At 45.1% G+C, this 19,764-nt stretch overlaps 1 protein-coding gene across 2 annotated transcripts in view; it reads left to right on the forward strand.

Moving 5' to 3' along the window:
- Nucleotides 1-19,764, forward strand: part of prr33 (proline rich 33) — a 45,860-nt gene that overhangs the window by 12,664 nt on the left and 13,432 nt on the right. The window contains exons 2-3 of one of the 2 annotated variants that reach the window (XM_078220600.1): nucleotides 5,288-5,378; nucleotides 18,651-18,771. In XM_078220600.1, coding sequence (XP_078076726.1) covers nucleotides 18,769-18,771 — 3 coding nt within the window. In that variant the 5' untranslated portion in view covers nucleotides 5,288-5,378; nucleotides 18,651-18,768. The remainder of the gene's footprint in view (nucleotides 1-5,287; nucleotides 5,379-18,650; nucleotides 18,772-19,764) is intronic. The other variant, XM_078220599.1, reaches the window with a different exon arrangement.

A 19,764-nucleotide genomic window follows, 5' to 3' on the forward strand; every position in this document is an offset into this window, starting at 1 on the left:
GTAATTTAGCAAGGCCAACCAACCTAACCCACACATCTTTGGACTGTGGGAGGAAACCGGAGCGCCCAGAGGAAACCCACGCAGACACAGGGAGAATGTGCAAACCCCATACAGAAAGTGACCCAAGCCAGGAATCAAACCCAGGTCCCTGGAGCTATGAGGCAGCAGTGCTAACCACTGTGCCACCATACTGCTTGTTCAGAGAAAATCAGAATAAATACAGTAAAATTCTTGGGACAGAAACAGTTATATATTCAGCCAGAAATATTTAGAATTAGAACTGCATGAGCTATTAAACACATATCTTTATTTATTCATTATTGCCTTCCTTGCTGACTCCCTCTGCTGGTATGTGTGTATATGGTATCCTCAAACGGACAAAACACGGAAGGCAATTTTCAATATACTACATCACAGAAAGTTGAATAATATTACCATGGAATTAAGATGGAAGATTATTTCATTTTAATAGAGATTATTTAATTGAATAACATGTCAATTTATTCAAAAAGTTTGAGTCTTCTTACCATTAAGATTAACAAGTAGCACAAACATTGCACACTAATTAGATATTTGAGTCTTTAAAAAAACTCCTGCTGTCTAGATTCCTTTTAAAGGAGTTATAACGTAGAGCATCATGTTCTAGCTTTTTTCCTAACTTCATAAAAAAAGTTATGTTTAGTGCTCGAATGTTTAGATGAATGAGAGGTCTATTTCATTAAAACATACAAGATTCTGAAGAGGCTTGACAGGATGGATGCTGAGAGATTGTTTCTGCTGGTCGGGGAATCTAAAACATGGGGCATAGTCTCAGGATACAAAGTCATTTATTTAGGACTCAGATTCATTTGCCTTCCTTCAATGGCCTAACAAAACAATCACACTTATTATGAATATATCTATTCAAATGTAGTAGTCTCAAAAATGTTGGAAGTATATTTGATGTAAATGGAGGGAATCTGTATCATTAGCACATGAAACGAGGGATTAGAAAGGCTCTGAGGCAGATTTCCGAGATTCACAGAGTGCCGAATGACACCCCTCTCTCAGCCATGTCAACCAATGAGTTAATGGTGGGATGAGACTTTTGGCAGAACCTACTGCAAAAAAGTATAAATGCTAAAGCAAATAAGCAAACCTATTGTCTACTAATCGAGTCTATTTAAATTTTTTCTCTGCAAAGTGCAGCAAATAAAGCTCATGCGTGACTGAACCTGCAGCAGTTATTCCCAACAAAGACAATAACTGGGATTTTATTGGGTGGTTGTGGTTCTGTCCACCAGCCAGAGAGCCTGGCTGGGTGGGGGCAACAGCACCTTATACTTTTGGGATGATGGGAGATCTGTCCAGATTTTAGGCCCATCAAGTATAAATGAGTTGCCATCAGGGCTTCTGTCCCTTTAAGGGACACGATTCTGCTTCCAAGAGCTGTTGGTCAGTCAGAAGTTAAGGAAGGAAGAAGGCAAGTGAGGTCAGGCTCTCTGGGGATAGTGCAACAGGCCCTGGCAAAGGGTAATTTGTAAGGGCAGAGGGGGTGTCTATCTGAATGCCTGATCAGGAGACTCTTTCACCCCAAGCCCAAAGCGAGGCCGCCGAGGTTTACCAGGTGGTCTCTTCATGTGACGGAGGGTTAACAGAAGGGACAGGAAGAGGCCCTAAATGTCCCTTAATTGTCATTTATGGGCCTCAATTAACCTCTGGACTGGAGGCAATGTCATGACAGCAGGAAGGTAATGACCCAGTAAATTACTGGTCATTTTGTTTTCTCCAGAAAGGTGCAATGAGTAGTGGATAATTACATCATACAAATTATGCATATAAAATCAATCCCAGGTGTCATTGATGCTTCACTTCCCTGACTATCTCTGTTCTGTTTGGAAAAAGCACCATCATTTTATGCAGCTCTTATTCAACCCCGTTAGACAGTGCCATCTCTTGCTCTGCCCTGTCTAACTACCACTAATACTAACTTACTGGGCAGTTTTAAAACAGAAAAAAAACTGGTCTGTTACAAGGAAAGATTGAACAAATCCTACCCCACTGTCCATAAAATAGTCAAGTGATCTCTAAGGGAGGGATTTTCCATTTCAGAGGCTAAGTACAATGGTGGGTGGGTTTTTATGGAGTGTTTCCCGTTGGGCAGCAGGATGGAAATCAAATTAATTATTTATGCATCGGTGAGTAATTCTCCGAATCACATGGTGGGGTGGGCACCGATTCATCCATCCTGCCATCACTCAACAGGGTTGAATGTCTGGGCACCATATTTAAATGCCACCTGAATACAAGCATTACTTCTCAGCAGGCCAGCTGGGTGAAGGAAACATCTTGAAATGGCTGGACCAAAGTAAAGGGCTGCTCCCAGGTTCAGCAATGACTCCCTTGAGGCCCTCATCTGTGGAGTCTTCCAGCATCAGGATGTCCCCTATCTGAGGGATGGCTCCAGGAGGCCCACCAACTTTACCTCACCAGCTTGGGAGGAAGTGGGGAGGGAGGTCAGCTCATCAGGCACCCAGCCGGGAAATTCCATCCAGCGCAGGAAAAGGATGAATGACCTCACGTGCACTGCCAGGGTAAGTCAACTTTCAGCTCACTCCGATCTCATGCGTATATAAAGACATCATGTACTCAAATGGTTACACTGCTCATGGATTTCTGCCAGTGTTAGCCGGGGAAACATCAGCACTGATTGTTTCACAGACACTTTAGCATCATCAGCGTCTCATCCATCATGCAGCACAAACCCCATTCTCAGCCTAGTGGGCAGGGTTCAGGACACACAGGAGACATACATACTTCCCAATCTCTCCTCCACACCCACAGCTGTTCCCCTTGGTTGTTAATGTGTTAATAACCACTACAGCCCATCACCTTCCATTCCATTTATCTTCATGCAGTCCAAGCTCACCCACAACCGCAGGATGATATCCCAGGCAGGAGGGATGGCAGACTCCCAGGAGCTGTCCCAGTTTGGGGAGGATTCCACTGGGTTGGCAGGTGAAGAGAAAGATCACTCCTGTGGAGGAGAGATTGGTCTCCCCCAGCAAGCCAGTATGGATGATCCCGTTATGTGTTGATTACATCCTGAAAATCACAATGAGTGACATGCAATGTTGTACTCTTCCTGCTCATGAACTAAATCTATCTGCTCTCTCTTACAGGCACCAGAAAGCCAGGCAGACCACCAGAGCTACCATAAGCCCTCAGGCAACCACAGAGGAGGATGTTGAGGGCGCAACGGATGAAGACACATCACTGCATTCACCTCCCCCCTCCACCAGCACAGAGACACACACAGTGGGTCATAGATCTAGGTTAGGTTCAGGGTCATATTTTGGAGAATACCTCACTGACACATGGCAATGGAAGGTGGTGACAGTCAGGTCTCTGGCACTCGGAACACTGGTGGAGATCAGACACTAGCTGAGTCTGAATCAGATGATGAGCCTCTGGGGGTGGCCATTTCTACCATGCTGGAGATGGCACGACAGCAGTGGATAATCAGGTAGAGCAATGAGAGGCAGTCAACAGACTAAAGCCGTTCGCATTCTGTCTGGTGTGGTCCAACATGCGAGCGCCTGAAGTCCATGGGAATGGTGATGACCATCTTGGAGATCTTGGTGCAGCAGATCCTCTACTCCATTGCTGTAGGTGTTGGCGAGATCCATCAGTGGCTAGGCAAGAGTGGGCGAGGCACCTGAACCTCTCTCCAGGAGCCCCTTCTTCTCAGGGAGTCAGGCAGGGGCCTTCGGGTACCTATAGGAAGGAGGACCAGCAGTTGGCGACCCCAGGGTTATCCATTCAGAGTGTCCAGTCAATCCATTTTCTCTCTGCCTGTGACTCTAACATGTCCAGCTGTCAAGGCTGAGGAGGGTGCAGCTGCCCCACAGCAGAACACCCAAAGCAGGCTTCTAGGAGTTGTAGGTAGCGTTGGTTAGGTCACAGCTGGAGTACTGTGTGCAGTTCTGGTCACCTCACTATAGAAAGGATGTGATTGCACTAGAGGTGCTAGAGAGGAGATTCACCTGGGTGTTGCCCAGAATAGGGCACTTGAGCTATAAGGAGAGACTGGATAGATTGGATTATTTTCTTTAGAGCAGCAAAGGCTGAGGGGTATGAACAGGGTGGATAGGAAACAGCTGGTTGAAGGGTTGAGGGGTCAATCACTGGGTTGGGGGGCTGGTGAGGGTTCAATCACAGGGGGATGGCATAGTTTTAAGGTCAGTGGGAGGAGATTCAAAGCGGATTTGAGAAGAAAAAAACACTCAGAGGGTGGTGAGAATCTGGAATACACTGCCTGGGAAGGCAGTCGAGACCAGAAACCTTACAACCTTTAAAAAGAATTTGGATGAGCACTTGAAATATCATAACATTCAGGGATATGGGACAAGTCCTGGACAATAGGATTAGCGCTATTTTAGTGGTAGTTATTGTTGGTGCAGACTCGATGGGCCGAAGGGCCTTTTTTGCATTGTACATATTTATGACTCTGTTAATGCCCAAATGGAGTGACTGGATTGTGAAGCCAGTGACTACTGCAGTCTCCCATTAAACTGCAACAAAAGGCAGTGGCTCCAATTGCATCTTATCAAGGAATTCTTCTTCTTTTCTCTCAGCCCTGACTCTATTTCAGTGTATAGACTCTAAGCATTTTGAGGAGGAATTGCTAACAGAACAAAGCATTAAGCACTTAAAGCCATACAACCCTCACCTTGCTGCCTTCACCACCCAAGGTGAGTCAGAGCTGGCTTTGCTGCTGAAGATTCAGGAATACTGTGACGATAATATTCAGTTCACGAAGGCCTTTCAGAAAATGGTGGTGCTTTTCTACAAAGCTGATGTTCTGAGTGAAGAAGGCATCTTGATGGTACAGAGAGCCTAATATGGCAAAAGGGAGGAGAATCTTCCTGCAACAGTTGAAGACATTTGGTCAATGAGAAGTGATTGGTCTTATTTTGCGGGAAGCAACCACCCATAGAGTTAATCAGCTTTTGTACACATAGTTGTCACATTGCTGAAAGGGCCCCTTAGTCCAGCTGTGGCCTCCTCCCACACTGCCTCAGTCTCCCCGCCCCGGTGCAGAATCTTTTTCAGTTTCAATGTCAAATTGCACAATAACATCAGACTTTCAAGGTGGTGGTGCTGCATTTTTATTTTGATGTGGAGATGCCGGCGTTGGACTGGGGTAAGCACAGTAAGAAGTCTCACAACACCAGGTTAAAGTCCAACAGGTTTATTTGGTAGCAAATATTGGTATTAACTTCTTACTGTTTTTATTTTGAGACAGCTTCGACCCTCCTCCTGGCAGTGTTCCACTCTCTCCAATCTTCCTGGAACTTCATGATGTGCTCCCTCCAGTTATTCTCCAACCTCCCCCGGTAATCCTGGACCTCACTGTAATTGTGGTGGACATTCCAGTCCTTCCCTCCTGAACCTCCTTGTTGATGCCCCCTTGCTCCATGTGGCCCTCACCCCTCACTATTTTGAGCTTGTATGCACGGTCTCATACAGAGATGAACCCTCCCCCAGGGGAGCTGCACATACCTCCCTGCCCCCATTCTTTCCCCCCCCCCCCATCCCCCACCCCCCACCACCACCTTTATTATGTTTTCGCCATTTACCGACTGCAGATTTCTGCTCCATCCCATCTCTAGCTCATTACAAAGCCAGACAATCCCATGGCCACTGACTGCAAGACCATGAACACATCCAGCCTTATCCCGGTTGAGCACACAGGCCTTGCCCTCCTTGGAATGGGACCATGATGTGTGTGCCATGCATAGCCCTGCATCGTGACCCACAAAGTCCAGGACTGCCTATTATTTCTCACTTCAACCTCTTGGCCCCAGACCGTGGACTATGCTTGTATTTCAATGAGTTCTCCCGTTCCTTCATGACTGATCATTCCCCACCTACCATGAGTCTCTGTGCAGCCCACCGCTCCTGTGCAAGGCTTTCCCTTTCCCTGTCTCCATGAGTCACTGTGTTATCCATCCTTTGCCTGCACCCTTGTGTTCCACAGTGTGCATGCGCCGTCTCTAATGCATAGTTCCAATCCTATCCAGCCCCTTCTGTGTCTGCATTCTATTCTTCCATGTTGGGTTCCAGCTTCCCCACCCCTCTGTCTCCCCTCTTCCTACCATCGTCCCCTCAACTCTCTCCAACCCCAGCATCACACTGGCATTGCTGAGAACCTGGAGCAGCTCAGTTACAGGTAGGCTTTGAATGTTGCACTCACCTCAAAGTCACGAGCGAAGTGACTGTGGACAGTTGCATGTCACTTACATCCAGCTAAGATTTAGACTGTTTTAATTTGTCACTGACATGGAGCGTAATTGGGAGGGGGAATGTGATTCTGGTGAGTAGCATTTTAATGAGCATCCAGATATGGATCAAAGAACAAAGAACAATACAGCACAGGAACAGGCTCTTCGGCCTTCCAAGCTTGCGCCGCTCATGTGCCCAACTAGACCATTCGTTTGTATCCCTCTATTCCCAGTCTGTTCATGTGGCTATCTAGATAAGTCTTAAACGATCCCAGCGTGTCCGCCTCAATCACCTTGCTTGGCAGTGCATTCCAGGCCCCCACCACCCTCTGTGTAAAATACGTCCCCCTGACATCTGTGTTGAACCTTGCCCCCTCACCTTGAACCCGTGACCCCTTGTGTTCGTCACCTCCGACCTGGGAAAAAGCTTCCCACTGTTCACCCTATCTATGCTCTTCATAATTTTATACACCTCTATTATCATAGAAATAGAAATCATAGAAACCCTGCAGTACAGAAAGAGGCCATTCGGCCCATCGAGTCTGCACCAACCACAATCCCACCCAGGCCCTACCCCCATATCCCTACATATTTTACCCGCTAATCCCTCTAATCTACGCATCCCAGGACACTAAGGGGCAATTTTTTAGCATGGCCAATCAACCTAACCCACACATCTTTGGACTGTGGGAGGAAACCGGAGCACCCAGAGGAAACCCACGCAGACACAAGGAGAATGTGCAAACTCCGCATAGACAGTGACCCAAGCCGGGAATAGAACCCAGGTCCCTGGAGCTGTGAAGCAGCAGTGCTAACCACTGTGCTACCGTGCCGCTCCTCAGGTCACCCTTTATCCTCCGTCCTTCCAGGGAGAACAACCCCAGTTTACCCAATCTCTCGTCATAGCTAAGACCCTCCATACCTGGCCACATCCTGGTAAACTTTTTCTGTACTCTCTCCAAAGCCTTCACGTCCTTCTGGACGCAGAACTGGATGCAGTATTCCAAATGTGGCCTAACCAACGTTCTATACAGCTGCAACATCATATGCCAACTTTTATATTCTATGCCCCGTCCAATAAAGGCAAGCATGCCATATGCCTTCTTGACCACTCTCTCCACCTGTGCTGCCACCTTTAAGGATCTGTGGACTTGTACACCCAGGTCCCTCTGTGTGTCTATACCTGACTCTCCATCAGTCCGCCATGCAAGTGGTGAGGGGAAAATTCCGAATTGATTTTCCGCCGGCGGGTTTCCAACTTTTGGCCTCTCTCCGAATTTTCTGTTCCCACCCATCATGAAACCCGCCAGTGGCAGGACTGGAAAGTTCCACCCTAAAATAGTACAGTGGGCCAAAGTACATCACTAAAAAGTTAACTAGCCAATACATTCATACATATCTTGGAAATATATAACAGAATATATGGGCGGCATGGTGGCACAGTGGTTAGCACTGCTGCCTCACAGCGCCAGGGACCCGGGTTCAATTCCAGCCTTGGGTGAAGGTCTGTTCAGAGTCCCTGTGTCTACATGGGTTTCCTCCGAGTGCTCTGGTTTCCTCCCACAGTCCAAAGATGTGCGGGTTAGGTTGATTGGCCATGCTAAATTGCCCCTTAGTGTCAGGGGATTAGCAGGGTAAATATGTGGGCTTATGGGGAAGGCCCTGGGTGTGATTGTTGTTGTTGTAGGCTCAATGGGCCGAATGGACTCCTTCTGCGCTGTAGGGATCCTTTGATTTCAACAAGGGCTAAATATAGCTGGACCTTAATTTCCATTTCAGCGATTGCAAGAAAGCAGAATATGAGTATATTAAAGTAAAAAGAAACCTGAAACAAGTATGTTGAATAATGCTCTAGCTAAAGTCAGCAATATTATTTTAATGAATACCTTTTAAAAAAAGATGCGAATCTGGTGAGTAATGTGATTGAGGGTAAGTATAGATAGAGATGATCAAATGTTTGAAGCATGGTGGTTCATGAGCTGCTGAAACTAAGTAAATGTCAGGTCAAGGCAGCTGCTGTAGATGTTACTGTAAGACTGCATGGATACTCTTCAGTTTGAATTGCTTTACCTTTACAAGAATGAGGAAGACCTTTGTTTAACCTTTTTTCATTGCATAAAATGTATTGGGTGGAATTCCTGGCAGAATGGATTACAGATAACTCAGGGAAGGATTGGATTTGATTGAGTGGATGGCCTCTTCTCAGTTTATGTTTCACGTTCTGAAATCAGGAACCTGACAACAGATAGGAGAAGATCATTCAACCTACTGCTCTGAACCATGTTCCAGCCCAGAGGTGAAGGAAATTTGTCCCTGACTTATTTACCACTCAACGTTCTCTGTTTAATATTCTTACATCTAACTATAATTTAGACAAGACATTTTGATGTCCTTCAGAGTACTTCATCAAGTCAAAAATCACCACGAAAGTGGAAGGGGTGGGAAAAGCCAGCATTACGTTAAAAAAGAGACCGACTGAGGGAATCCAAGTTATTTCAGAAAACAACACTTTCTAACATTCAGCTCAATGTATGAGTGAAATCCGAGTAAAAGTGACATTCCTTTCCCCAAGACATTGGGTCAAACATGATTCCTTTACAGAATTTTGGTAATAGCTTAAAACCATAGTACAATTGGTGGTACTTACTTGTTAATTATTCAATCACTGTAGGAAAGTGACTGAAAGAAATCTTGAACTTGTGATGGTCTTGAGTCCCGTATCGTGAGGAATTGACGACAGGTGACAGTGTCGGGTGGCAGCTGGATATTTCTTCTTCTAAAATTAGGTTAAGGAACTTTCAATGGGACAAGGAAAGAATCTATTTCAACAAGGGCTAAACATAGCTGGATCTTAATTTCCATTTCAGTGAACATGGCAGTTTGGGAATGTGAGATTTTGTCCAATAAATGACAAGCAAGAGTAATGGATAGAATATGAGATAGAATCTGTCACCTTGTGTTCTGTAACAAAAACAGAGAATGCTAGGAACGGTCAGCAGGTCAGCCAGTATCCGTGAAGACAGAAGTAGGATTAATGGGCTATAATTTGCTGTAGCAATGCAGGCCGATGTTTGAATTGCCCCTGCATGTTTTGTTCTATAAAGTGTTTTGCATGTAAAATTACTGGAAGTGCAACTGATCACAATAAGGAAAGCTAAGCATTTGGGACCCGAGTGTATAGGGAACACAACTGGGTACCCACTTAGTCAATCTGATTGAAGAATTGTGAAGTTAACAACAGAAGGGCTGAGAAGGAGATTTAAATTGGAGTTAAATTCAGTGTCAAATTATGTACAGAAAGAGAAATAAAGTGAGGGGAAAGACGATTTAATTAGGACTGAGAGAAAAGGCACAGACAGCAATGAGAAGTTTTGGATCCCGCACGGCAGATGGTGGAATTTGAATTCAATAAAAAATATCTGGAATTAAGAATCTACGGATGACCATGAAACATTGTTGATTGTCGGAAAAACCCATCTGATTCACTAATGTCCTTTAGGGAAGGAAATCTGCTGTCCTTACCTGGTCTGGTCTATATGTGACTGCCCTCCAAGGTCAACTAGGGATGGGTAATAAATGCTGGCCAGCCAGTGACACCCATGAATAAAAAAACTTACCATGTCATTAAAAAGATACTGAAACTGAAATGGACAAGATTAACTTTCTGTGCATGTTCAGTTCGTGAGTTGATTGCAAATAAAGGAACTTCATACTATTCAATGGATTTCAATGGTGAGTCAGTTGCATAGGACAGAAACAGGCATTCAGCTGAACCAGTCCAGTATTTACTCTTCACCCGAGCCTCCTCCCATCTTCCTCATCTTCCTAAACCTATCGTAACCCTCTATTCTCTTGTCCTTGCATGCTTGTCTAGTTTCCACTTAAGTGTACTATTCACTTCAGCCACTTCCTGTGGTAGCGAGTTCCACATCCACGCCACTCTGGGTAAAAACATTTCTTTTTAATCCCCGACTGGATCTCTTGGTAACTATCTTAGATTGATGGCTTCAATTCCGCTGTTGCCTTGAAGAGGAAGCATTGGGCGGAATTCTTCCATTTGGGATCAAACCTGGTGATGAGAGCGGGAATGAGGAATGTTTCCCACTGCAGAAGTTGGCGAGAGACCATACCAAATCTTCCAACCCTAACCTCATTGATTATGCACCCGGGGACTTACTGCCATATTCCGTGGCGAGGCTGGCATGATGACGTGAGCCCCACCATCATCTGGGTGCCATCTTGAAAAGACACCCAACATCACTGACCCATTGTTAAAGAAAGATGATGGACCTCTTGAAGAAGAAGATGGATCTCCAGGAACGTTCTGATGCTAGATTATGGATCTCCTTCATGACACTGAATCCGAATCCACCTGTAGATACTCCCCCCACGCACTGCTGTGGTGTTCTGGGGGCAGGGTTAATGGCGGCCTCCATCCTGAACTCCAGTGGCAATCCCAGGCATTGTTCAGGTGAGTCTCTACTTCTGCAGGCTGAATTGTTCCAGCTGTGTCCCAGATCAGCATGTTTCCCTGCTGGTGTCGCGGAGAATCAGGCATGGATGGAAGATTCTGATTGGGCCTGCATCTGCATCCCATTAATGGGATGGAAATCATTTTCGCGCCAGCCTCCAGCGGGTTTCCCAATCTGTCATGGCAGAAGATTCCACAAGAAGTACATGCCAGTGTAAAACTGATTGTTGGGCTCCTGCTGCATTCCTGTCCACCTTTCCCCCATCCACCATTGAACCCGCCATTAGGGCCATGGGAGAATTCCACCCACTCTCTCTACATCCACTCTAACAAAACCTTTCATAATCTTGAGGACCTGTCTAGATCACCTCTCAGTCCTTTTTCATCAGACACCCAGGTTGTCAATCCTTTCCTGATATCTATAACCAGACATTTCTGTATCATCCTTGTAAATCTTCTCTGCACCTTTTCTATTCTTTTTATAATATCGCAACCAGAACTGTACACAATGGGTGGAATTTTGAGCTTGCGGTAGCTGTCAGATAAATCTCACGCAAATTGGGAACTGAGAATTCGCTGGCGCAACCTCGTTTCCCAATTTTCCACGGCTCTTGCCTGTGACATAATGCGATTCCTGCTCAGGTGGGGGTGGGGGGGGGGGGGAGTGAGGGTGGGGGTGGGTGGGGGGGGTGGGGGTGGGTGGGGGGGGGTGGGGGGGAAGTGGGGGTGGGGGGGGAAGTGGGGGTGGGGGGGGAGTGGGGGTGGGGGGGAGTGGGGGGTGGAAAGTGGGGGCGGGGAGTGGGGGGAGGGAGGAGTTGGGGGGGAGTGGGGGGGGAGTATGGGGGGGGGAGTAGGGTGGGGGAGTGGGGGGGGGAGTGGGTGGTGGGGGAGTGGGTGGGGGGGGGAGTGGGAGGGGGAGGAGTGGGAGGGGGAGGAGTGGGAGTGGGGGTGGGGGGGAGTGGGGGTGGGGGGGGAGTGGGGGGGGCAGTGGGGGGGGGGAGAGGGGGAGTGGGGGGGGAGAGTGGGGGGGAGAGTGGGGGGGGTGGGGGGGGAGTGGGGGGGGCGTGCCTCGCAGGCAGTGCAGCAAAAAAAAATTGCTGCTTTGCAACCTGTGATATTCTGGGATGAGGAAATGACAAGTTTCACACCCCTGGATCCCACTCCCAGCAAGCTTGTGGATCATGGAACCTACCCTTGTGCAATGAGATTGGATTTCAATATAATGGAGATACATGGGGTAGCAAAGGCACATAGAGTGCATTTTGAAACATGGAACGAACAGGAAAGGAGGGTTTGAGGAGTATTGGCCAAATGGAGAAAGTAAAAATTGTGAGAAAGAGACAACAGAATTGAAAACTAAAGAAAATGTTGATTAAATGATAGGTTTTCTAAGCTGGGGTGTGAGTGAGATCTTAGGTGAGCTTCTCAGCCAGAGGAGCAGTATTCTCATTTTTGATGAGACTGGCCTTAAAGGGAGTGTCAAGGAGTTACAAAAGGTTTGACTCACTTTTTAGCGTGGAATAGTTATTGAGCTTCAGCACCTGCTCCTCTAAGGCTTACAATTTCCAACATAGTGATAGGAAGCTGTTCACACACTTCAATACTAATGCAGCTGTTTCCAGCCTATCAGAAGGGAGTTCTGTGGAGTCAGCCAGTTTGTCTGCAGCAGAGGTATGAAGGAAGACACACACACAAGCGACACAGGCTACAATTCTTGCCACCAACCATTAGCAGAAATGCAGGGTGTCCATTCTGGCTTTTGGCACTCATGTTAGGGAGTTAAGGAGAGAAGACACAAAACAAATGATGCACATCTCTCCTCTGCTGCACCCACCCCTCCCGTCTGACCACATACACTCACACCCCTCCAGGATGGAATCAGGTTAGGTCACGCAAATTAATCAATTATCAGGAAGAATAAAACCTAGACAGTCATATAGCTCCTGAAATTCATACCGACCACAGACAGACACAGGGAAAGAAGGCAATGGAGTAAGGAAGGGGTGGCACAGTGGTTAGCACTGCTGCCTCACAGTGCCAGGGATCCAAGTTCAGTTTTGGCCTAATTTTAATATGCATCAAAAACATACAGTAGTTGGTTGACCGTTTCATTTCAATTCTACTGAGCTTTCATTGGTTTTAGCCATTGCTGGGCTTTGCACAGCGCCATGGACCCGGGTTCAATTCCAGCCTCGGGTCACTGTCTGTATCTGCACATTCTCCCCATGCCTGCGTGGGTTTTCTCCGGGTGCTCCGGGTTTCCTCCCACACTCCAAAGATGTGCGGGTTAGGTTGATTGGTGATGTTAAATTGACCTTAATGTCAGGGGATTAACAGGGTAAATGTGGGGTTACAGGAATAGGGCTTGGGTGGGATTGTAGTCAGTGCAGACTCGATGGGCCGAATGGCCTCCTTCTGCACTGTAGAGATTCTATGAAACCTGATACTGCAGACATTAATTACAATTGTAAAGATGGCCACGGCTGTAATATTCTTGCCCTACACTATCATGCTCAATTCTTCAAAAGTATCTCTTGCCGTTTCGTGCAGGTGTTGTAATGAGTAAATAAAGTTTAAATCAATGGTTTACCTCTATTGTATAGTGCCCAGTGATAATGACATGAGTTAGCACAGTGCTGCTTCTTGGTGCTTGTGCTTTGTTTCATGTATGTGACACCTGACTCACTGCATAGAAGATGTACAGTATTTGGTTGACAGCAGAGTTTCATTTCAATTCTGCTGAGTTTTCACTGGTTTTAGATGTTGCTAGACTATGCATTGTCAGAGTCCTGCCTGTACCTGGAAGTATGCTGGCTGATTGACTAATTTACGTTACCTTATCTGATACCATCCTGGAGGTGTGAGTGTGTGCCTGGGTGGAAAGGAGGGGAGGGTGCAGCAGAGGAGAGATGTGCATCAATCTTTTTCAGTTTTCTCTCCCTAACTCCTTGCATAATGGCTTTCAGTTCTGACCACCAAACGTCTGAGTCAGGAATGCTCAATTTGGTGATTGATAGAATACCTACAGTGCGGGAGGAGGCCATTCAACCCAATGAGACTGCACTAACTCTCCGAAAGAGCATCTTACCCAGGTTTACCCACCTGCCCCATAACCCCACCCATTTACTATGGCTAATAAACCTACCTACACATCTTGGGATACTAAAGGGCAATTTAACGTGGCCAATCCTAACCTGCACATCTTTGGACTGTGGAAGGAAACCCGTGCGTCCAAAGGAAACCCACGCAGGCATAGGGAAAACATGCAAACTCCACACAGTCACCCAAGGCTTGAATTGAATCTGGGTCCCTGGCGCTGTGAGGCAGCAGTGCTAACCACTGTACCACCATACCACCCGTGATCAGCCAGCTATGCCTCCCTATTCATAGAATCATAGACTCCCAACAGTGCCTATCGAGTCTGTGCCGACTCTCAAAGTATCTTACCTAGGCCCTCTGCCCTGCCCTATCCCTGTAACCCCACACATTTACCATTGCTAATCCATCTAACCTACATACCTTGGGACACTAAGCAACAATTTACCATGGCCAATTCACCTAGCTGCACATCTTTGGACTGTGGGAGGAATCCGGAGCACCGGGAGGAAATGCATGCGGACACAGGGAGATTATGCAAACTCCACACAGACAGTCATCCAAGGCCAGAATCGATTCCGTGTCCATGGTGCTGTGAGGCAGCCGTGCTAACCACTGTGTCACCATGCCGCCCTTAAATTCCACCAGCTGCCATGGTGGAATTTGAACAAACATGCCTGGGCCTTTGGATTATTAGTTCAGGGACCTTACCACGACACAAACATCTCCCTTATTGTTCTTCCAAATGCTTGATTACAATTCAAAGCTGACTTACATTATTCAGTGTTGCTTACATGCCAGAGCTATTGGGTGGGAGAGATTTCCTACATTTTAGTCCGTAGCCTGAAAACAGCAAGAGTATTTATAAACCAGCAGGAAGGAATTCTCTGGGAGGAGGAGCGAAGAGAGGACCTTCCAGTTAGCTGGAGTTAGAGTATGTCGGCAATTTCCAGACAGAAGCAGGACCAAGAATGTCAATAGATGAAGGAACTTCAGTGGTAGAAGCTGATGATTGGGTTTATGAGAGGCATAAAGAAACTGTCTTGAAGGTTTAAATGAAACTTCGCAGCTTAGTACAACACTGTAATAACTTACTCCCATTTACTTTGTGATACGATAATGGGGTAGGATGGCGAGACGCCCATGATTCAAAACAGTAAGTGTTGGCAGTCTATGTGACCATTGGGGTATCACAACTAAACATTCAACTGGAGTGACGATTTCTTCTGTGTGTTATGTATAATTAAGTTGTAACACTATTCTTTCTAAACACATTTAATATTTTATGGTGCACCTAACACACAAAGGAAGTCATGCCCCTGACAGCCACACATATTTTCCAATAGCAATCACTGGATAATGATAAAGAATTCCACACAGGGGTGGCACGGTGGCACAGTGGTTAGCACTGCTGCCTCACAGCGCCAGGGACCCAGGTTCAATTCTGGCCTCGGATGACAGTGTGGAGTTTGCACATTCTCCCTGTGTCTGCGTGGGTTTCTCTGGGCACTCCATTTTCCTTCCATACTCCAAAGATGTGTGAGTTAGGTTTATTGGCCATGATAAATTGCCCCTTAGTGTCAGGGGGATTAGGACTATAAAAATGTGGCGTTACGGGGATGGGACCTGGGTGGGATTGTTGTCGGTGCAGGCTCAATGGGCCAAATGGCCCCCTTCTGCATTGAAGCTTCTATAATTATGACAAAGGCTGGTGAGATAGCCTCAGCTGAAATCCACCTCTCACCGGGATCCAAACTGAAAGATTTAAATTTCAGGAATTGTCTTTCGCCTAAAAAAACAAGTATTATGTATAATACATAATATAAACAGAACTCAGCAGGTCTGGCAGCATCTGTGGAGAGAGAAACAGAGTTAACACTTCAAGTCCGGATGACTCTTCTCATTGTGTAGTAACTGAGGAAGCTGGAACTTTAGCCTGCCATTGCTCTTTCCAAAGCTAATAGGTTGTATTTTCAAAATACTCATCTTTATTATTAATAATAACTTGAATAAAGCACCTAATGGCCTGGATTTCATGATCGGTGGGAAATTGATGACATGGCCACTGATCTTGAAGAAAGTTGCCCACTAAGATTTAGCAATCTGTTGCGTAGATTTTCCTTATCCCAACTTTTTGTTTGAATTGGGTGCCAAGTCAAAAGGCATCCAATGACAGTGATGTAATCAAGCTCGTAAGCAGACAATCAGAATGAAGGATTCCAACAGACTATAAACCAGAAAGTAAAATGATTTATCCTTCACTTCTAATTAAATGTTACAGAGAGGGAAAAGTATGGTTCATTGAGTTGGATGTTGAAATACCAAAAACAGACTTATAAATAATTATTTATAATATGTGAACTTTTTAAAAAACATAATGGAGCCATTTCATTGCAATGTTAATATAAGCCTACTTGTGACACTAATAAATTAACTTAAAACTTTTGAAATTCCATAAATATAAAATTTACTAGCTAGGACCAGCGGATGTGTTCAGCAGTAATTATGGAGTTAGTATGCCCTTAAAAATATCAGTTGCACCTCAGTTTGTAAATATTTCAAGGGTTTTTACAATGAGGGTAGTGGCACAAAGGGGCATAGCATTGTCAGTTTACTGATTTCTAATTGACTGACAATGTGGATGGGGGCTGGGAGACTTCAACAGTGCATCCTTTGGAGCAATGTCGAATCACTGACAGCAATTTTTGGATTTCCATGTTGAACTGCGCATTTGTGGATTCCGTAAGTTACTGTCACTGCTACAGTAGCAGTAATGGTGACAGCTGACAGTTTTGCCATCATTGCTACCCCAAAATCTGGGTCACCATTTTGGAATATCACAAGGCAATTAACACAATTGGGACAGTAGAATTTGTACTCCCAAGTTCTAATTTCGATTGCAAATTTGTTGAAGCAAATTCTATGCTTGATTTGCTACCGTATAGTTAAAAAGTTCATGCACTGGCTAAGCCACTGTACACAATGAAATAATTTTGGTGTGCTGTGATTATTGTGTAGACAAATGAAAGTATATTAACTCGTTTAACTGATGTGGCTTCATGCACCAGAGACAATACAGATAGATGAATTGGACAAATCCTGAAACTCTTTCAATGTCAGAAGCATGGATCTTCTTCACCCTCCCTGATTTAACACTACCTAGAAGTCAGTCTACAGCAAAATACATGAATAGAAGAAGATGGGGATGACGAAAGCCCAGATAACTCCCTCTGTCATCCTGTCCTTTCTTAGGAGCTAACCCGATGATTTCTAAAAGGATAATGTTTCTACGATAAACCAATACTCAGCTACTCCTTGATTCATCTGGGATTGTTCCAGAAAAAATATTGACAACCGTCAGGATTTATTACACAGGATGGGATGTGTATTATTAAAGAAATGTTAATATATTCATATTACGTTTCTCTGCTATTTTAGCAAAAGCGTTAAATTTAATACCTATGTTTAAAAGAAGTCGACAAAGGAATTTCAGAGAAAACTTCTTTACCTATATCACACAATGCAATTTCAACTTCAGCCAGTATGTATGATTTATTTCATTCTGAGCTTTGTGTTTTATCTCTATAAAATGTCCTGTTGAGTCCTTTCCTGTAGTAAATCCTTAGCTTTACTGAAAATTAAATTACACCACTATCACATTCCTACATCCCTTTCATCCCAATGTTCTGCATTTGGACCATACTGCATTGTGATATTCAATATTACATCTAATATAATCCACAACCAGTATTCTGTGAATACATTCTTGCCTTCATATAATCACAGTATAACAGCAGCACAGTGGCACAGTGGTTAGCACTCCTGCCTCACAGCGCCAGGGACCCAGGTTCACTTCCAGCCTTGAGTGACTGTCTGTGTGGAGTTTGCACTTTCTCCCTGTGTCAGCGTGGGTTTTCTCCGGGGGCTCCGGTTTCCTCCCACAGTCCAAAGATGTATGGGTTAGGTTGATTGGCCATGCTAAATTGCCCCTTTGTATCAGGGGATTAGCAGGATAAATGTGTGAGGCTATGGAATAGGGCTTGGGTGAGATTGTGGTCAGTGTGGGCTTGATGGGCCAAATGGCCTCCTGCAGTGTAGGGATTCTATGTTTCTATGAACAGCTAGATATGTGCCAGAATACTTTGCAGCAAATGCAGGGTGGTTTAACTCACATGGGTAATTTTATCACAAGAAGTCAATCATGCAGTATGCATATAGGGTCATGCAGTAGAGACTCTAATTTCTGCTGTTAATGTTCCAATTTTTATCCGAAACATGCTTTCTTCTATTTTAATAAAAGGTTAACCCGGGTTAACCTAAAGCAGCAGGAATGATTTATAATGTATACATTAAGGTAATTATTAGTATTGGAAAATATGATTTCAATCCTATTTCTTAATTCAGTGAATTTTGCATTCATCATGGTGTGAGACAGTGTTGGGAAATAGATTGCTACTCCATTTTAGGCACTGATGTCAAGAATCAATCACCTATTGGTTAGATATTGCACAGATCAAAACCAGAGGAAAGCATACTTATTTCTATCCCAATATTGTGCTTTAAATATTAATTCAAAAATGCACCCCATTATATAATTGCCATATTACTCTTTACATTCATAGAATCCCTACAGTGCAGGAGGCCATTCAGCCCATCGAGCCTGCACTGACACCAATCCCACCCAGGCCTTATCCCCATTGCTGGCATAGAGCTTTACTGACCAATACACAACTTCTGCAAATACTTTTTGTGCTTTGAAGCAACTGAACCAACTGCATATTTTACACAAGGGTAATTATTTCTGTCTTTGCTTTTAGGTCTGACCTGCTGAACCCATGGATCCCAGAGACTTGTAGAGATTTCCATTCTGTGTCATCAAGTTGTCACCGGAGAATTGGAATTAACTTTCATTACATGTTGTAATAGTCTAACCAAATGGTAAGGAAAAAAGGATTGTATTTGTAAAGGTTGAAAAATAATAAGTATTCCTTAACCAATCATAAATATGCTCTTGTCAGAGCAATAACGATGCACAAGAGTGCATTTAGGTTAGTAGCGTGATGTTTAAATACTGGCACAAGAGAAATCGACTGGGTTAATTCCAGTGTGTCAAACTGGTTAAGGAGGCATTGTCACTTGGACTTGCGGATAGCGAAGAGCATTGTCGGGCAATACAGCAGGATATAGATAGGCTGGAAAATTGGGCGGAGAGGTGGCAGATGGAGTTTAATCCGGATAAATGCGAAGTGATGCATTTTGGAAGAAATAATGTAGGGAGGAGTTATACAATAAATGGCAGAGTCATCCGGAGTATAGAAACACAGAGGGACCTAGGTGTGCAAGTCCACAAATCCTTGAAGGTGGCAACACAGGTGGAGAAGGTGGTGAAGAAGGCATATGGTATGCTTGCCTTTATAGGACGGGGTATAGAGTATAAAAGCTGGAGTCTGATGATGCAGCTGTATAGAATGCTGGTTAGGCCACATTTGGAGTACTGCGTCCAGTTCTGGTCGCCGCACTACCAGAAGGACGTGGAGGCGTTAGAGAGAGTGCAGAGAAGGTTTACCAGGATGTTGCCTGGTATGGAGGGTCTTAGCTATGAGGAGAGATTGGGTAGACTGGGGTTGTTCTCCTTGGAAAGACGGAGAATGAGGGGAGATCTAATAGAGGTGTACAAGATTATGAAGGGTATAGATAGGGTGAACAGTGGGAAGCTTTTTCCCAGATCGGAGGTGACGATTACGAGGGGTCACGGGCTCAAGGTGAGAGGGGCGAAGTATAACTCAGATATCAGAGGGATGTTTTTTACACAGAGGGTGGTGGGGGCCTGGAATGCGCTGCCAAGTAGGGTGGTGGAGGCAGGCACGCTGACATCGTTTAAGACTTACCTGGATAGTCACATGAGCAGGCTGGGAATGGAGGGATACAAAC

The sequence above is a fragment of the Mustelus asterias genome, chromosome 9 (assembly GCF_964213995.1).
Source record: "Mustelus asterias chromosome 9, sMusAst1.hap1.1, whole genome shotgun sequence".
NCBI lineage: Eukaryota > Metazoa > Chordata > Chondrichthyes > Carcharhiniformes > Triakidae > Mustelus > Mustelus asterias.